The sequence below is a fragment of the Musa acuminata genome, chromosome BXJ3-8 (assembly GCF_036884655.1).
Source record: "Musa acuminata AAA Group cultivar baxijiao chromosome BXJ3-8, Cavendish_Baxijiao_AAA, whole genome shotgun sequence".
NCBI classification, from domain to species: Eukaryota; Viridiplantae; Streptophyta; class Magnoliopsida; order Zingiberales; family Musaceae; genus Musa; species Musa acuminata.
Window position 1 is genome coordinate 46984859 of NC_088356.1, and position 20191 is coordinate 47005049.

Below are 20191 nucleotides of genomic sequence, written 5' to 3' on the forward strand. Positions count from 1 at the left end.
GCATGCTGAAGCAGTATCAGGTACTTCCATCTTGGCAACTCGTCTGATGACTAACAGTCTTTGTCTGTCGGAAACATATCATGCTCTTTAAGCTTCTTATTTGATTCATTCACTATGGATTAGGGAGGGGAGTCCGGAGGATGTCTTTGCAGGGCATATGCACATTATCTTTGGCAAAGAAATGGTATGTATACATTTAATCTTTGTGAGCTTTCAATTTTAATCATATTGACCAATCTGTTATCCTTTTTCTTATTACTCCACACTTGGGTTCTAATATTGCAGATCACTCGAGGTCGGGTGGATTCGTTGTTAATGAAAGCATCCATTCATTAACCTTTGACGGCAGCAATTGGTAACTTCTGCTACATCTCTTTCCTTTTTTAAATTAGAAGAATTCAAAAAGGTGGTAAATACATGAGGTGTTGCATTCTGCAAAATAAATTGAGAGGTTGCGGGGCTATGGAATATGATTATAGCTGCACAGATCTCAAGGTAGTCTTTTTATTCTTATATTATTTTTAAGAAAATGGTAGATGCTGAGACTTGAGATTTTTAAGAAAATCTTTTCTTGTCAAGGTATCCATGTAGATTTTATTGAAATGTTCTTAATAGTAGGTCTTGAATTAGTACACTTGAGAGAGTGTGTGTCATATGGTTTGGTGAGACGGGTTAACCACTGTAACTTTAGTAAATAATAATAATAATAATAATAATAAAGATAAAAGAAAGAAAGGATGGCTGCTCTCGGCCTATGGCGGGTAAGCCAAAGGCAGGGTAAGGACAAGCAGCAGGATGATTCGTTGGAGACGACGGTACACGTTAATGGTTTCAACTTGAAAGATGTAAAAGTAGAGGTGTTTGTTGATGCATGATTTCGGAAGACCAAGTTGAAGCTGTTTCTTGAACACCAAAGACAAGTAGTAGTGTCTGTTTACATGGAGGTGTAATGATTAAATCTCAATCATACGTATGTATCTTAGCTTGTATTAAGTGTCATCTGCCTGTAAGTTCGACTAGCATATATAATCCCTGCGTCTGCGTGTAGCGAGGGACATTTAGTGGGGCTAGTTATTTCGTAGCGGATAGTTTCATCAAAACATCGGATGATTTCCCAACATGAAACATCGGACAGTTGGCCACGTAGTGTTCGATAAACAGGGTTGATTGGACTAGTATATAAGTATGTATTGAGTGTTATATGGTAGGGGGTTCAAACGGTATATCATCAAATCCAACCTGATTCAAAACCACCTTCATCACATGATCCAGTTTGCAAACAAAGGGTGGTTTCGATCGAATGACTTACGAGATCTAAGTCAGGGGTTCAACCCCCGATGCTTAAGTTATTTAATTAACATAACTATGACCTTTTGTCGAACCATTTATGAAAAGTTATTGTGTGTTGGGGCGCTCTGTCAAAACATCAAATGTTATCCGGACATGAAAAGTCACTCGAATCATTTAGTAGTATAATCAGTGTCCTGCACTTCGTTACATTGACATGAAGAATCGCCCGAATCATCATCGAGGTCCGTTTAATGTTGATGTGTAGGGCTGAGTGGACATTCAAATAGGTAGGTAAGTAGGTACTAACTAAGCATTAACATGGGTTCGAATGTGGAGTCGAATACAATCATACATTGCTTGTCAAGGAACCGAATCGGCTAACATTGAATTGTATTGACAGTCGTAGTTGAAAGAACAAAAAGGGAAAGAAAACCCACGAGTTGTCACCGGTTTAACTTCTGTAGCTACTCAAAACTATCACACCACCCATTACAACTCTGGGTAATGCAATGCAAGAAGCACCGAATGTTGCAAGTATCGCCACAATGAATGTTGGTTGTTTGCCCTAAACATCAGCCATCGGACAAGGAGCAAAGCAAACAGACTAATCACGAACAACATTTTTCGAAAAGAAATGCTGCATTACTTGAATGAAACCGTGGCTGCTACTTACTGCATGCACTAAGTTGATTTACAAAGAATGTAAGGCCTGTTATTCGAATTCACCTTTAACATCAAACTTATTAGGGGGGGAAAAAAAAAAGGAAAAGGTGGGGGCGAATTGAATACAAGCTAAAAGATTTGACTCTGATGGGAGGAAGAAAGAGACACTATTCTTCCAAAAAAATGGGTATAAAAATTCCATACCTAGTTCATGAACTTTCGGCAGTTTGGAGCTTCGCAGAGACAAGGGACTTTGCATTCGTCACTTTCGTCAGGGTCAAATAAATAGTCATATCTGCAAGCCAACAGACGACAGAGGGGATACATATAAGCAGCATAATTAATCGAATAGGAAACTTGCCAGCACGACCACACAAGCACAAGCCACTAAGCAACATATTCAAGTAGTCCTTTGGTCTTAACAAGAATTTTAAATGACAATATTCTCAGAAATTTTGATGTAAAGACAGAGTGATGCACCCTATGCACAGCAAGAGTGCCGACTTGAATTTTATCATCGACAACATCAAATTTAGTTCAAAAGGAATCAAATGCTAGAAAACGATTTACTATCCATGGAACAGCTTGCGTGTAAGAGCAAGAAAACATGTCTAAGAAATTGAAAGCCTGATGCTACATCATCAAGAACATATACCCGGGAAGCTTTGCATTTCCAGATTCTCTCCAAAAAAGATGAATAGAATATATATATAAGATGTTTTAGTTTAGCCACAGCTCCCTTTTACAGGGTTCACTGTTTGAGAAATAAAATGTTTTCTTTTTGAGAAATAAAATGTTTTCTTCGGATACAACTCTGATCATAATTCAAGAGGCAGAGTTTCACAATAAGGGAAACCATTTAAGTAAAAAATATGTAAATTATAAAGCATCAATTGTTTTCCACTACAACTAGTCCCCTATTTAGGTTCTCAAAGTTGGTACTTGGAAGGCAATGACCATTACGTCATATGTTTCTACGTAAGAGATAAGGCATATTCATTCCTGAAATTTTCCATTAGCTCCATATACACGTCTACATGTTCCGCTTGGGTGGTAATTAAGTACTTGAGCAACATAAATGCTTTGCCAAGATCATAGATCGAGCGAGAAATTGGCAAGAGAAACAAAATTCGGCAAACTGATATGAAAACTTTTGCAGATAGGTAAAGGAATTTACGTTAGTTCTTCACCAGCAGAGACATTTGTCTTAGCTATCAAAACAATCCGGCTCTCATCATCACCAACACTCATGATCCTAGCATAGCAATTGGGCATGCACTGCATAAAAGAATGATAATTATTTTTGGAGTATTACAGCAAACAGCTCTGCTAAATTTCAGAAGCCAAAGTCCTATTAAACGTAATGACTCACTGAATGGTTTATCAAACGTGCTATGTTTCCTTTATCAGTAGCATCGACCACTACTTCTTCGCTGATCTTAAAAAGCTGCAAGACAAGAACATTACAGGCAGTGAATTAAACTATAATATTGGAGCAATATAATAATCATAATGTCAATGTAATTTGACAAGTAAGCCCACTCCCAATGCTACCCATCTGGTAAAGGTGCCCAACACTGTAGGCCCCCATTATGAAGGATTGTTGGCTCATTTCTTAACTATCCTAGAAGGATCTGCCCAAATAAGACTGGAGGTCATTGAAAGATAACCAACAAAGAGAACAAATAATAGGATCTTTTATTCGTGTAAACATTATTATTGAAAGTTGACAAATTTTTGCAAAAAGAATTTCCACATTATGTATGCAAATTCCTTCATGATTATCAGGTATAAATGATTAAAGACTCCACATCTTCGGTTATTTGTTATAGGCCTGTTTCAAAGAAAAATCCAAACGAATATCTCTATGGAGGACCCAATTCCAGATTCTGATCTGATAGGTTTCTGTTAACCGAAATGGGAAATCAACAAAACAATGACACATGAACTCAATTATGAATATGGGGTTTATATGTAAAAGTCAAAGTTTATATTAGAAAAATTAAGGATAATTTTCATCTTTTATTGGATTAAAGTGAAAAACTACTGGAGGGGGGTAAAACAATATAAGAATAGTAAATGACTTGTCTACTTATCAAAGTGGAACCTTTTGACCAATTAAAAAAATGATAAGAAAATGAGCACAATCCATGCAGAAAAATATATAAAGTTGCTTAACAGTATAAGTGAATTGATTTGTATATCAATCATACATAAACAAAAAGCTATCATCACAACAAATGGTTGAACATCGGTGCCATATGCTAGATAAATAATCATGTTAAGGATCAAATGCCAAGTAAAATGACTTTTTGAATCTAGTACTGACATGTACGCCTTTATTTTTTAGATGTAATGCAGTAGCCCCCAAACTATAAAGTCCAAGGCACCCTTATTAGTACTATAAACTACTAGACTCGACTACTTTTTCAATTTATTTAAAATCAATTGAGAAAATAAGTAAAAAGTATATTTCTTGTCTGAGGCTTCAATTTCTAGCATCAGCCAAGGGCAATCATGTGTAGAGAATAAAACAAAAGGTACAGGAAGATGACTCACATAGCAACCCTTCCCTTCCAATCGATAGCGTGCTTCCCTTAGGTCTGCAACACTACGTCTGACCTGCTCACCACGGTACTCAATAACCTGACAATAGGTTAATAACTGTTACATTCATCATCAAATCATCCTTTGGTCTTATGCTCTATATAACTCATTCAATTCTCATTGCTCAAGTAACCAAATAGCTTCACCAACTTGCAGTTGCCAACAAAACATAATACAAGGCACATGCAAATTCTACATGTGCATATATGCATCCGTGCAATGCCTGAATGTGTATTGTGCATGTATTCATATGCTCAAACCAAGGGAAGCACTAACAAAAAAAGGATTGCATTGCCATTTATTGTGCCCATGTTGGAGAACATTAGTATTCATGGGCTTCCATTCTTGACTCTTAAATATGGGCACAGAACGTGCCAGCACATATGTGATGTACTCTTAAATATGGGCACAGTATGCGCCAGCACATGTGATGTACTAGTACCATGCTGGCTTAAAATGATAAGGTATGTATTCAGCAATCATACAGTACATGTCTGTACTTGTATATCATGAGAGTATGCAAACACTAACATTAAACGTCTCTATGAGCATGGATCAAGAATTGCAAGGCATAGTTCAACTTCTAATCTTCAACATGATACACTAAACTGACGTCATAATATATGACGTCAAAATTCTCATCATTTAAACTGACGTCAAAATTCTCATCATTCTACATCCTAATACGTGCATAATACAGAACAGCTGAATGTTCTAGAAATGCAGCTCCCAGGCAACAAATATATCACACATCTTAAACAAAGAGACACTGGTTTCTTTCGATCCATGATTAGCATTTGATGTAAACAATTATGTCCATTGCACTTTGAGATATGAGAGGCCAAAATACCATGAAGTAGTTGCATAATTAATCTAACTAACCAGCCATGCAAATTAACATTAGGCATACACAATTAAAAGAAAAAAAGATGAATAAGCTTCTACTTCTTACAGAAAGATCAAATTCTTCAGGAATAGTATGGTAGAGTATGTCAGCTTACCATTTCTCCTTCTTGAATGTTCCTACGAGCAAAGAGACCCCATCCATGTATTCCAGATCTACCAAAACAAACTCTACTTTTTTCTGTTGACTGAAAACACAAGCATACAGAGAATTAATGAGTGTGTCATGACAGGAACAAATGTACAAAGGCAGCAGGTGGTATCACAAATACCTGCAAGTGGTAAAGCCGCTCCCTGAATGTAGAGAACAGCTCCAGATCTTTCTCTTCCTGTGTAGGGCAAACATGATGACCAATTGTGAATTCCATTTGATCTTTAGAATGTAACTGTAGTCCAGGATGGAAATAAAGATGTACAGCATAAGAACAAGCGAATTACCTTAGGTGCATTTAAACATTGAACCACATCCAGAGAATGATGAGAAGGGCCCATAACTCGGTGCGCTATGGCCTCTTCGTCTTTCGTCTAAATAGCAGAAAATATAATTACAAATTGATAAATATACCTACATGCAACTTGGGTGTTGATCAATTTTAAAAATATAATTGGTAGCAAGGTGGAGATAATATTAATTACTAAATTAAGAGGAGATACCTGAAGGGTAAAGAACACAATAATGATGGTTCTTCCCCAAGAACGAGTGCAACAGCAAACAGAAAATATGAAATTACAATAGCCAAAATTTCATATCTTCATATCAGCCAATGAACATATGATTAGCATGATTTCAATTCTAATTGAACATAGTCAAACCATGTTCAATGATTTTTCCCTTAATTTTATCTGTGATTGTTAATACCTTCTAGATTTTCTATATCATTATCTTTATCATCAAGAACAATCAGATTTGTCATGAAGCAAAATATTAATGTAGATAGCAGTAAACATAGTTGATATTACACAAAATGTCCTGCAATAACTTTACATAAGTGCTATCCCTTCGGTGGGTGCACATTAGTTTCTTGTGATGACAAATAATATAATCATTCAAGATTGAAGCAGGCAAAACAGCTAAATTCCCATAGATGTAGCTTTTGTTATGCAGGATGAGTTGTTATATAGTATGTCAAGCATTAAATAAATAAATCTAGAGCTACACATGAAATTTTGAACATACCTTAATTTCTATATTTCTATACATTAGACACCTTGCAGCAGATGGAGTTTCAGAATTCTGAACAAGGATGTCTGAGCCATGGAGAATGCCTTTCCTAATTAGTCTTGTACCGGTCTGTTTTTTGTTATTCTGAATCATCTTTTTGGAAGAAAATACTCCTTGAGGAGTATGTATAATTAAGACAGTATCTGGATTTGGAGCCCTGTAAAAGCACACCACACAGTAGAATAAAGGCAGTGTATTTTGATAATTAAGAATTATACTGCTGTAGCTAAGATAAAGTCAAGATAAATGTAGTGAACTATGAGATATAAAGAAATGATTGCCTATTATTAACATGAAGTGGTGGAGTGCATTAAGGTATACATACATAAATAACCTTTAAGCACTGTAAGTAATGCTTTATAACACTGCTTGAAATAGTTAACATGGCAGGAAGGCATTGGCAAAATCTTACCAGTGATGAGCACAGTATGATACCTTCTTTGTTATCTGCTTCCCATTTTTTTCCAAACAGCGTAACTGCAACTCATCGATGGAATTATTAAAATTAAATAATTGTTTATGCACAAACTTAAACACATGACATTAATTCAAGATGAAATATATATTAAAAACAAAACTACTGGATGATGGAAGAGTGAAAGGGCCTTTGGAGTCACTGGTATTTATTATCTCATTTATACTAATATAACAATGTTTCTGAAAAAAAGACAAACATGCTCAAAGAAAATAATTTCCTAGTTGAAATTTGTAGCTGAAAATAATAAAAGTATTCAGCTAAAAGGTCCAATAAGTGTTGAATTTAAGTTAAAAACCAAGGTCTATAGAAGTGTACCAAAAAATTGGCAATAAGAATTTCTTGAACACAATTAATTTAACAAATTTTTATGATGGGTATGACGAATCTCTTGACACACACATGCATGAATATATTCATGAGTTGTTGCACAAACAATAAATATATGTTTTATATTCCAACAGCTTCACCTAGCAGATGAGGCTAAGCACCAGGATTCTAGTGCATTCACCATCTTCATAAAGAGGGATAGAATTAAATTGTAATTTTCAAAATTTAAAAGTAGAACTGATATTAAGTGGTCTTATAAAAATTTAGATTTTATCAATGTAAGTGTTCCAACTATATGACCGGACCTATTAATCAATTCATCAATTTGCCGAATATGAAATATCATCATTTTCGGTAACCTACCTCCATGCGATATCCTGCTCTTGATGCACACATAGCATGGTAATAGGTAGAACACTTGTAGCATTGCGTGCAAGAACCATGCATTTGACGGCATATAGCACAAACCTAGAGGTGCACACATAAAGAAGTTAGCGGTCGAGTCAATATTTCATGCATAAAGTAGAATGTGAAGAAAATAAAGGAATGTTTGCACATAAATGTTATATGAATAAATATTTTTCTCGCTATTATAATGGAATTATATCTTAACCTTCACAAAAGACTCTGATGGTATGTCCAATATGCCAACAGCAGGCTCCATTGTTTCATGGCTTGCAAAAGAGACTTGAGGCTGAAACCAGGCACAAGTAACATGGACCCATAGCATCTCATCATCAGTTGGCTTGAGAGCACCCCCTAAGGGAAAAAAAGTGATACATGAAAACCAAACTGTTCATATGTAAGGAATGTGAGAGTACAAGGTTTCAAATACCCCTTAGATTGATATGTATCGACTGGTAACTATTGGTCTGATCAGGATTGATATTGGACTATTATACCTTAGTCACAATTAATACTCGTTTTACCATCTGATGCATCGATGCCATATTGGCCCGACAAAGTATCAAAGCCAGTATCAGACCAACATTTTAAATCTTAAAGAACCATCAAAATATGGTAGAAAAGTAAAATCCAAAAATAATTATCCAAGTTGCAATTCTATGTTTCCTAAAAATAATAATTACTTGAAGGAGATATGAGAATAAGCCTCGTGCAGTAAAGCAATCCTTTTAAAATGTTTATATAGTATTTCTTATTTGGAAAAAAGAATCTTATGAGGTCATTTTCTTAGCATCAAAAGACATTATGGATACAGTACATATGTGATATGATAAACTATCAAACAGTTTAGTATTCCAAATACCTTTTACAGGACAGAGGCAGCACTCTTGCTTTTGTTGAGGTGTTTCACATGCTCGGCAGATCCAGGAGGTGAAATCTTGTTTTCCTCTCATTCCATAGCATTCCTGGTGGACTGCTATTTGGCATCTAATATTTGCAGTATGTTATTTATTTAGTAATTCATAATAGCCAACCAACATGCGAACCTATCCCTGCATTCCCAAAGAGTATTTCAAAGAAGTCAAAGTCACTGAAATATACCTGTTACAGATAATGATTTTGTTATAATCCCAATCTTCAACCCATCTGCAGATTGCACACCGTTCGGTTGTCCACTTAACATACACCGGGTCATATGCTTCTATGAAAATGAAACCAGAACTCAATGTATAGTGGAATTAGTTGAAATGCAGAGGCATGTTAGCTACAAAACCAATGCAAGGTAGCATATTAAAGAAGTAAATGATACAAAGAAAAAGGATGCACCTTGCAGGAAAGCAAGTAGCTTTTGTTTCCTTAATTTTGCAGATGGCCGTTTAGTGTGGTTTGTGGAAACCATACTAGAATGATAACGCTCTAACTGCAAGTTAACAAACAAATATGTTTTACTAAACACAGTTTACCACATTGTTTGATACAGAAAACTCATTCTGCTCCTACTAGTACCAAACCAACAAGAAAAGGGCTTAAAGGACTTGGCTGATCCAAAAATGAAACCAAATCCACTAGAGATACACAATATAACAAAACAAAAATAGGACATTTTTAAAGCTTAAAAAAATATCATCTGATACCACTACAGTCATTAGTCTATAGTTAATGATAAAACTTGTAAAATTAAGTAAAGAAATGTTAAACAAGAAGCTGAAATGCTCTATAAAACAATTTTGCACTATCACATTAAAACTGAAAAAGCTTTTTTAAGTACAGACCCATTTTCCCAGTGCCATATTTGTACTTCTGACTTTAATGCTTGACCTCCAGTTTTTCGTTTTTGATCCAGTATGTCGCTCCCATTCAGTAAGCATAAACTTCTTCTCCTTGCATGATGTACAATGACAAGAAATTCTATCCAAAGATGCAAAAGAAAAAAATCTAAATCAATATACTTCAGAAGAATGATAAAAATAAGAGCAAAAAGAACCTTAAAATAATCCTAAAATAATGGAGAGGTTATGATTGTATAGTGCCTCAATGTAGTATCAAACAAAGAGAATAAGTTGAAAAAGTTTAATATTGTATTCGCCTCAGTCTGAAAACTGAGATAATAAACATGGTAGGTGATTGTGATGGTCAAGAATCATAACAAATGGAGTCATATAGGTTCTGCGTGTCCTATGTTTGAAAAGCCACTGCTGGTCAAGAAAACATCAAGGACCCACCAAAGAATATATTCCCACATATATTATGAGGGGATAACATGAGGGAGGCAAACATAACTTTGTAGATAGAGAATTATCCATTGATCCTGTTTGCAGGATAAAAGAGTCTTCCAGAGTAAGAAACACAAGGGCAATAAACTCATTTGGGAGACCTCTAGAAACCACAACCTCAAGTTACTGGATTCTAAGAACTGATTGTAAAAATTTATCACTTGTTGCCCAAAAAGACCCATTTGCTTTGATGCCACTGCCAGGGAGATCAAGAACTTCAGGAATACTATACAGGAGCCTAATACACACATAGTGGACATTAGTGGAACACAAAAACTCAAGCTATTAGGTTCTTATATGACCATGCATACATGTAGATGAACCCACATGTAAACATCAATAGTTCCTGGCATCCTGCATCTGCTTAACCTTTTTTCACGAAGGTTGAATTCTGTACCATAGGTCTTCTAATGCCCTTTACACAGAACCATCCAACTCTCTTCATATGCTTCATCCCTTTTCTGAATTGAAGACACTTTTCGTTTCCTTTTCAGACAAAGGGATAAAAAGTCTGAAAGTACTTTTTTGCTTTAAGTTATTATGTGTTTTTTTTTTCCAAACATAGATATTCTGAATCACTATGATTTGGCACCATGGAGTCAAGTTTTATTTTCTATACTAGTGTCCAGATATAATTATCCAGCAGATGTGGTGCCATATCATAAACAGCAGGTCTTACCTATAAGATAGCTGATCAGTTTATTAGCCTGCCAATGAACTTTTAATCTAGACAGGGTCTACTTGGCCCCAGTTTTCTTTATCCTAAATATCAAGTATTTTGTCAAAGATATATTATATTCCGATTTTAGGCTTTTCCATCTTAGTTGCGTCCTGGTCACCTTGGTTGCCTCACACTGGGTGTTGGTAATACAAAATATGAGGGGGCACAGAAAAGGAGGGGGATGCTTAAAAGAAGGCTGTATATGAGGTAAGTAATTCAAAGTTTCATGGTCATTTTCCATCAATGAGTCTTCTTTCTTTCTTTATCTGCATGTTTTGCAAACACCTTTTATGACAGCATGATTACATACTTTGTTATAAAGTCAAAACTGGGTGGCAACTCTATTCTTGTTAGCACAACATTGAGGCACTTCAGAATATGTTGACATTTTCAAGTTCTCTTTGTAATCATGATAAGGCAAGCCTTGTCACACCATTTTGATGTGGGTAGCCAGGATTCATGTCAATGGAAACCATCTCTTTACTTGTGAGGTATAAACTTGCACACATTGACTTTCTCAAATACTGTATCAGCAAGAACCTCATGCATTGAACCCATATATTGGGCCTTCAATTTTGTAGAGATCTTCAAATACCAAAATATCAAATTATGCCCATGTTGATACTTCACCACATCACATGACTGCATGAACTAGCTACAACTTTTATAAAGAGATAACTACTAATTATTTTACATTCAACATGGCAAAATTCAATACTGCCCATTCTAAAAGAGTAAAGGTAGCTGTCATTCAGTGATATAAAACTTTAACTTCTTTTTCAATAATCACAAATTACTATCCCATTTGCTACTCTCTGCAAGATGGTTATTGCCAAGCAAAAACAACAGGGATCTTAATGAATTAAGTTAGGAACAAAAGATGGTTCTTGCTAAGTAAAAACAACAGGGATCTTAACGAATTAAGTTAGGAACAAAAAATCAATTTCTAGAGAAGAAATTCATCCTACCCTGCAAAGAGGAGCTCCCTTTTTAGTTAAGAATGGTTCTTTATGATAAAAAAATTTGAAGAACTGATAAGCAAAATTTGCACCTCATAAAATAATTGCAGGCTAAGTGGATCAGAATTTCTCAGCAAAAGCCCATGGTCACTAACTCAGTATCATATACAAAGTTCAAGATCACTTGCAAAAATCTGGCCATAAATGGACATTACCCTACTCTGTTTATCAGCAAACTCAATTGTGATAACGCATTGTTCTGCTGTCTTCGCTGACACAGTTTGATTTAACCAGTCCCACCACCACAACGAAAAAAAGAAGAAGAAGAACGGCATACTAGATACATATTTACATAAATGAATAATTGCTTTTACAGTTCATCTTACTCAATGCAACATGCAGATTTTCAACAGGCACCACAATTATCATTCAGAATATATCAAGTAAAATTATTATTTGAATAAAAAAATTGTTTGAATATATCAGGTTTTGTATTAACCAAACTCAGAGGCATATCCTTACACATGTTGCTCCGGCAAGTATATTCCCTCCATGCCAAAACACCAAACTGCAACCTTATCAAACGCTAGTTTGGTATCTTGCCCACAATCAGGGACATATCTGTTAAAGCTTAAACCGTGTTAGCCTCTGAACTAAACATGAGAAAATCACACATGCATTTGTCAGGTATAGGCAGGCACTAAAGAAACAACATATACCTAATTTGTGAGTGATTCTTCTCTGTATCTGATGACTCAAAATTAAACTTCGACTTGCACTCTGAACAAAAATAATCAATGCTCTGCTGATTGTTAGACAATTTAATATCTGTCAGTGGAACATCATATTCACATGAATTTGACAAATAGTAGCAAATCATGAATTTGTAATGCAAACAATAATTGAGGGCAAACCTGAAGTTTCTTATAGGTTTTGTCACATCCTGCAAGGACCCAATATCGACATGCATAACAACGAACCTGATGATATTAATCATAACGTTCAGAATCATCAAAACTAGGCTCTGTTGGAAGCATTAAATTGTGAAGTGTTTTCATTCATGTCAAATAACCTCTTACCCATTTCTTGTCATCTTTATGATGACAACTCTTCATGCATATTCCACGATATTGTTTTGATTTAAAAGGCTGTAACAAAAAATGTGCATCAACAGGATCATTAAAAGGGTTACAGAAGGATAAATAAGAAGGATTGGTTGGTCTAATCGAAAACATCATGATTAAGTAGCCAGAAATCAGGGTTAGAAAAACCGGTCACACCGGCATGTGCCAACAAGTATTTACTGGACTGACCTGGTTTTGGCACACAGATCGGACAACATTATTTGTTAGACAAAATTATTTATCAGCCTGACCTGGTCCTGACACAAGGACCCTGCAATTTTACCCAGTCCGGTTGAAACAGAACTTTTTTTGCTGTTTTAATTTTTTTTATCTAGACAACTGAAAACAATCATTGGTTGTCAATATATAGCAAAAAAAATCTGTTGATTTCACCATTGCAACCCTCTGCCTCCTCCCTCACCTTCTTTTGCTTGGTCGCAACAGGTGTGATGTATAATTGTATGTACAATGCCCCTTACACAGTAGTAAGACAACTTGGTCGTCAGATGGCTTAGAACATCCAATTTTGCATTCAGGTAATTGAATTTGAATAGTAAATAATTATTCAATGTGTTCCTAGATACCACCAATGAAATTCAAAAAGCATGACATTTATATTTTGAACAAAAGGAGACCAGTGTATGCCACAAAAAAAAAAAAAAAAAAAAAAACATAGATGTACTGGATATATTTTTACAAGTCTCTAATTTTTTTGCTATGAAGATCTTTTTTTCCTTAATATTTAATGCCTTTAGTATAACAGTTAATAAACAACATATTCATGCTCTCTATGATCCAACCTATATAATCCAAGGCCCACATATCATGCATCAAAGAACATAACTAATCAATTGCTATTTAAATCCATGTTGGACATTTCCAAGGTTCTTGATGTAAAGGAAAGAACATTCATCACACAGCAGGAAAGGCATAGCTAGCATGAGCTTGGACATAGTTAACAGAGTAATGGACAAGAGGAGAGAGAGAAGATCAGGATTAGGGAGCAAAAATATCAAATGAAAGTGAAGAAAGAAATTAAAGGGATGTCTTTTAGTAATTAATAGAAATCTAGCACCCTCTTTTCCAATTTTCTATCTCGTCTCTCTCTTGCTCTCTTCTATGCTAAACAAGGTTAATACAGATATGAAGAATTGCTTCTTAAATTCTAAATCACTTCCTTCTTTATATATTCTTTGCATCCATGCTTGGAAATCAGCATTATATAGTAGAATTCCATATTTTACCCCAATATAAGAACATCTGGTGTTGTACCTTAAAATTCAAGATTTTAGTCACCCTGAATTCAAGATTACATTAATCAATGGCAGGAAAAAATCTGTATAGCTGAACCCAAATAATTGGAAAATTATGGGGTGCAACTCTGATTCCAAACCTGAGTGGTTTTTGTCAATGGTGCAAATAAAAAAAATTCTCCTCTCCACTAATCATAATTTTTCTTTTCCAGCTTCTTTTTGTTCTAGGTTCTGCTTTCCACTACCAACTTCCAAGCTCATCCTCACCCTCCATTTTCTACTAGTAGCACTTCTAGGTGAGTGCCCTAAACCCATTCCACGAGACCTGATAAAAGCCTTTAAAAGTCCAGATGTTGACATTCTAAACTTAATTATAAGGGTAGCGGCTAGTTTTCTTTGGGGTATATTCAAATAAGAAGCATTCTAGTAGAGAATCTTTGTCATCGTTGTCCATCTATCTGTATAATAAGCTCTTTTTCACAATTTAGGTTCATATGAATAATTCCCATAGCATGATATCCAAGAAAAATGATTTTGTCAGTTTAACAGTTTAAATATGTCCACACTCCACAAACACTTCAGCATCTAAAGATGTTCATTTTTCCCGTAAATAGACCAAGCAGTACTAAGTTGTGTACCTATGTAGTCTGAATCAGATACATGCTAATAATGTCAATAGACTTCCAGAGAGGTATTTTAATTGGTGAATGATGTCTTGTTTGTAACAGCAGCAAGAAGAGTGCTGCTAGCTGTTTCTGTACATCTTAAGATTAATGATGTTTTATTTAAAGCAAAAAATCCTGCTACGGATCCTCTAATGTAATTCTCGGTTTCTCATTTGCTGACAGCATCATACAATAATGTGAGGAAGATTAATTTACCGCAAAGAAAAAGTAACCAGAAACCAGTTTTAGCTACTGTTTTTTCTTCTCTATCCTCCTTGACAAAATCATCTGGGGCATCCACAACATAATGAAAAGGACAATTATTGTAGGGCCTTTACTTGCCTTGTTCTCTGATTGGCACTCCTCATCATGGTTTGAACCAGTTGCCTCCTTGATCCCAGAAACATAAGCAGGTTCCCCACTTGTACTCATCCCATCAACCTGCACCCCTGTGAAACCATGTTCAGCTAAGAAGGCCTCCTCTATGGCTATTCTCAGATTGTTTGGCTTGCAGCCATGCAACCCTGTCTGCCCCTGAAATCTGCAATGGAGATCAAAATTTTATAAAGAATACATCAAATTATCCTCTCATATCCCGAATCGGAATACTGACCTGTCTACATAGTCAATAAAGGGAAAAACCCTTCCCTGCTTCACCCATGCGTACTCCTGCTAAAATCCAGTGACACGGGTAATCAGACAGAATAAAATCAAATAAGAAAAAGATACAAGTAGAATAATCTACCCTCTCGTTTCCACTTCCAGAGTATCCAAAGAACATCACACAGATGGCACCAGGGATGTAGGCGTCTGTAATTTGTCGCACAGCTTGCTGCATTGTATCGATTACCATTGCAGGCCAAGCTGGATAATTCTTCCCCGGCCTCGCCCAAACAATATCGCCACAAGCAAACTCCTCCAGTCGATGGTAATCCTTCCCTTGTTCTAACGTTTTCTTCTGCAGCTTTTCTTTCTTTGCCGGATAACGGAAACGCGGATTTGGCCGTCTCTCCTCCCTTGTCTCAAGACCCTCACAAAGAGATGTCGAAGTACTCTGTGACAACGAGTGGTTCTCCAAGCTGATATTTCTGCATGCGCGGTATCTTTCTTCTTCATCAAACAATGCAACTGAAACAGGGAAGATGGAACTATGGCTGGAACTCTTATAGCTACGGTTCTCTTTTCGAGGTTCCATTGGCTCAGCCTTGATTTCCGAGTCAGTGTCCGGAGCTTTTGTCTTGGGCTTCTCCTTCTTCCAAGGGTCGATGAGTACGGAATCGTTAAACCTGGAGGGGAGCGTCTGCGCGCGGCCTCTCGAGGTCCGAACCACCGGCGGCCGCACTTCCGGCGGCGCCGCCTCACGGGTTCGTTCCCTCTCCCTTATCCGCCGGTTCCGCGACACGGAGTCCATCTCACCGGAGCAGCAGGAGACCTCGCTGCACCAAGAAGCAGCCACTGCATCGGCGGCGCCGGCGCCGGCGTCCTCTCCACCCAGACACCGCCCGAACCCGAGGGCGACGTACGGGAACCCTCCGGCGGCGGCGACGTCCCCCAGCACCTCGAGAGGGAATGACTCCCCTTCCCTCCGCCTCTTCCGGCGTTTCCCGCCGCCGTCGCCCTCGCCGTCACCGACGGTAACCTCGGCATTGCACCGCTTCAGGGTCGGCATTACCACCCTCTGGCTCCTCTTTATGATCATCCCGTCGCCGCGACGGGAAACCCTAATCCCACCGAAGCCAGAATTCCGCGCCACCGATCCAAGAACCCACCAAATCGCCCTCCGATCCCTAAATTCCCCACGAGATCCGCGGTAATTGCGGCCAGGGTTCGAAGGAACGCGTCGGGGGCGACCACAAGAGATCACGAGGGCGGACACGAACGCCACCCTTCGTTACTTGGAGTAGACTCCAAACTCTACGGAACGGATCGACAGATCTCAAACATATCACCCATTTTTTACCCTATTACTTTCAATTTTATTCGTTTTTAATTTCCCCTCTTCTTGGTGTTAATTTTACGATTTTGGTATGGTTGGTGCAAAGCGAGATGGAATTCGTGGGTTGATGGCTTCAATTCGTGCACGGTCCAATTTCGATGTTGTTTGTGATGGTGACGATGAAGATGGAGAAGAGGGATTTGTGTCGATGTGTGGTCATGGTGGATCGAGGAAGAGAGTATGAAAAGATCTCGGTCATGATCATGGAAAATTACAATTTTTCTTCTTTTTCCTTTCTCTTCTCTTGAAGTTTTATCTTCAGGTATCTTTGGGAAGAGATGGCTTCAATCCTCCTTGTAGTCGTCTTCCTGTTGCTTTGAAACAGGCAAGAGAGGCAGTAGCAGATTTTTATGCCGTCTTTTCTTGTATTCTATGTGCTTCATCTTTCCCATTGCAGCTATTACGATCTCTTGTTTGGGTGCAGGGACACTGTAATAGATGATGATGGAGGAGGAGGAGGAGGAGGAGGAAGTAATCATGGTGAATAGATTCTCTCGATGAGTCCAACCCAACAGTTGGTTACGAGACTTCGCCATGAACCGGACTGTGTGAGCTTGGGTGCATCCACCGGCCACCGCCCGAAGGTGAAGTCCGGTGATGATCGAGGAGAACACCAGGTGTTTGTTGAATTAACCTAGCCTTCTCGATCCCAAACAGCGAAGCCTCGTTCCGGAACAGCCTCCTCCTCGATGGAGATCATGCTTGGAGAAGTACCAGGTTGCTTACTTGGGAGATTGAGCTGTTCAAGGTCATGAGCTCCATGATTGTAGCTTGTGGAGACTCGACTCTCATTCTTTTCTGCGAGCTTTTTGGCTCCGAGCAAAATGGCTTTTGCTGCTGCTGCTAGAGTTTGGTCATGAACTGGAGTAGGATGAGCAATAGCAGGAAGACTAGGAGGAGGCGGCAAGTGGAGCTTGGCAACAGACTGGTCTTCCAGTGATGTAGGATGTCATCTCAGAACAGCAATACAAAGCTAATGATAATGGATCTGATTCACTGCAAGAAACTGTTATTCTCATGGGTTAAACTTGTTGCAGAATCTGCAGCCCACTAATGGCGATCGTGTGCAAAAGAACTTGAACCCATTATTCACTATCGAAAAGGAACCACACCATCTCCATGACAGGTAGGAGGAGAAGAAGAGGAGAAGAACATGTCATCAACAGCGAAGTACTTGTAGGTGTGTTTGTTCGTGAGCTGCGTGGCTACCCTGCAAGTCACCATGAATAAGGACTGTGGCAGTAGAAGGGTAAGGAGGAGGATGATGATGATGAAGGGAAAGTGATGAGGTCGGCAACTCGTTTTCTCGTCCACGACCGTGTGGCAAGTATATTCTTCGTCTTGTGTATGGTTTGGAGTTCATCCGACGACCAAGAAGATGACCATGCATCGTGCATGCATGCAGCGAAGAGCAGGAAGAGAGCGTGATATATCAGAGCGAGATCAGTTGGGTATCCGCCTTAAGAGAAGCCAACGGACACGGTGGAGGATGGGGTGTGAGTGGCTGCTGCCCGGAAGAACACCTGAGCCTTCGCAGCGGTCGTCGGTCGACTCCCGGCGGTTCCGGCGAAGCTGATATTTCCCCCGTAACATCCAAGCCAGGGAACACCACTTTCCTGCTCCCGCGGAGGCTGTCGGGTCCCACGCGCGATCGCTGTGCCGTGTGTCGACCGGGCAGACGCGGACGAGCTGGATTTCTCCGAACCCACAATCGTAGCCTCAAAATATCTACCCTGCTCGAGCGACGCGACATGGTGGCTCCCGCAAAACCTCTCCAATCAAATCAAGAGTGGCTCCATCAAAACCTCTCCAATCAAAACAATTTTTTTTTTTCCGTCAAATTCGCAGTCTCATCTACATCTAAGTTCCGTGTTAGGTGATAGGAAACATCGTAACGGCCAATCACCGTTTGACATCTATCACCACAAAAATTGACGCGAAATGAAAGAGCTCTTATTACCTTTGATCTATATATCCCTATGGAACATTAAAGAAGAAAGTTGGGATGATTATAGGATTTTCTCCTCCCTTCATCAACCATAAAAATCATCTCTTAGAGCAATGTCGAAGGTTTTTTTTTTCGAAAACGAGGTTTTCTTTAACGGTAAGAAAACGAGATCATAAAACGTCTCTCGACAAATCTTAGTACAAGCGATACTTCAAAAGTTCTGACTCCCACTTACTCACGAACTATCTCATAGTTACTTTAGAACTATCTCAAAATCACTTAAGAACCATCCTATAGTCACGTCTAATGCTCTTGCGATTTCAAACAATGTTTAATCGGACGGACATAGATACTACTGTTTAGAATGATGTGATAAGATTGATGCACATGACTTGTTTAAATATTAACAAATTTAATCAAAATATTATAATTTTATTATTGGATCAGTGGAGATATCAAATCGAGTGACTGACATAATCATGAAAGAATTAATGTCATACATAAACATAATAATCAATAGCGTTGTTAATACCAAGATGGATTTATCGAGTCACGAAAACACCTGTGTTTTAAAGGGTGACATCTTACGAGCCTTGGTGGAAAAACGTTAAGCATGTGAGGCTATGCCATCAACTATGGACGGATTAAAATAATTGGAACAAATAAGCTTAGCTTGGATAGCTTTGATTAGTGTATCTCACCTGAGAAGATAAGCTAAATTAATCCTTCACTCCGTCACTTGCAATTTGATCTACTAGATTAACAACAAAAGAGAGAAATCAAAATGAAATAGTAGTATTAATATTACCGTCGTCAACCAACGGCAATCAATCATGTGAGCAACATAATCTTCTTTTTGTTTATGTCCATGTTCACCTAATCCATGTAAGACGATCTGCTTGTGCGGCTACCAAAATGGTATCAAATGAAAACCTGATTATGATTCGAATAATGAATACATCAAGTTTTTTTTTTTCTTTATGCTGAGTTTGATAAATATCTTTGGATAATTCATACTACTTTGAATTTATTTTTATAAGTACATCATGTATCTCATGATTTTTGTGAGAGAAAAAAATATTGATAAAGATTATGATATTTTCTATTGCATCTATAGAGAATTAAATTAGGATTAACTTAAAAATATTTATAATTAATTTCACATGATGAAGAATTTTATTTTTCTTTATAGATTCGAGTATACGAACAATGTTAATTTTGCATCGACTTTCTGTTATATCGTAATATTCGAATATCGTACGTAATATTTATATTTTATTAAAAAAATTAATTAATTATAATTTGATATTATTTGATTCTATGACGACCATGCTATGAACAACCACTACGGTGGGTA

General features: G+C 37.6%; 1 protein-coding gene across 3 annotated transcripts; it reads right to left on the reverse strand.

Moving 5' to 3' along the window:
• Positions 1 to 1936: 1936 nt before the first annotated feature.
• LOC135646265 (histone-lysine N-methyltransferase ATX4-like) lies at positions 1937 to 16826 on the reverse strand. 3 transcript variants are annotated; one of them, XM_065165620.1, is made up of 22 exons: positions 15636 to 16826; positions 15504 to 15559; positions 15233 to 15431; positions 12928 to 12996; positions 12763 to 12828; positions 12568 to 12653; positions 12371 to 12469; positions 9668 to 9803; positions 9222 to 9315; positions 8997 to 9096; positions 8758 to 8882; positions 8104 to 8249; positions 7854 to 7958; positions 7098 to 7162; positions 6641 to 6842; positions 5902 to 5988; positions 5736 to 5792; positions 5562 to 5651; positions 4513 to 4599; positions 3326 to 3400; positions 3131 to 3231; positions 1937 to 2248 (listed from the first exon to the last, which is right to left on the reverse strand). In XM_065165620.1, exons 1-22 carry the CDS (start codon positions 16587 to 16589, stop codon positions 2158 to 2160), a joined length of 3090 nt encoding a protein of 1029 aa, XP_065021692.1. In that variant the 5' UTR covers positions 16590 to 16826; the 3' UTR covers positions 1937 to 2157. The 3 variants fall into 3 exon arrangements, with proteins under 3 accessions (XP_065021692.1, XP_065021693.1, XP_065021691.1); XM_065165621.1 differs by having other exon boundaries at positions 15504 to 15562; positions 15636 to 16781; XM_065165619.1 differs by having other exon boundaries at positions 12568 to 12650; positions 15504 to 15562; positions 15636 to 16721.
• Positions 16827 to 20191: the final 3365 nt, after the last annotated feature.

Excerpts from the sequence above, each read along its gene's own strand:
- LOC135646265 (XM_065165621.1), bottom strand. The coding sequence starts at position 16,589 with ATGATCATAAAGAGGAGCCAGAGGGTGGTAATGCCGACCCTGAAGCGG. Across the intron at positions 9,097-9,221 it reads GCTACTTGCTTTCCTGCAAG|AAGCATATGACCCGGTGTAT; the intron begins GTGCATCCTTTT and ends TCATTTTCATAG. Across the intron at positions 7,163-7,853 it reads GAGCAGGATATCGCATGGAG|TTACGCTGTTTGGAAAAAAA; the intron begins GTAGGTTACCGA and ends GATGAGTTGCAG.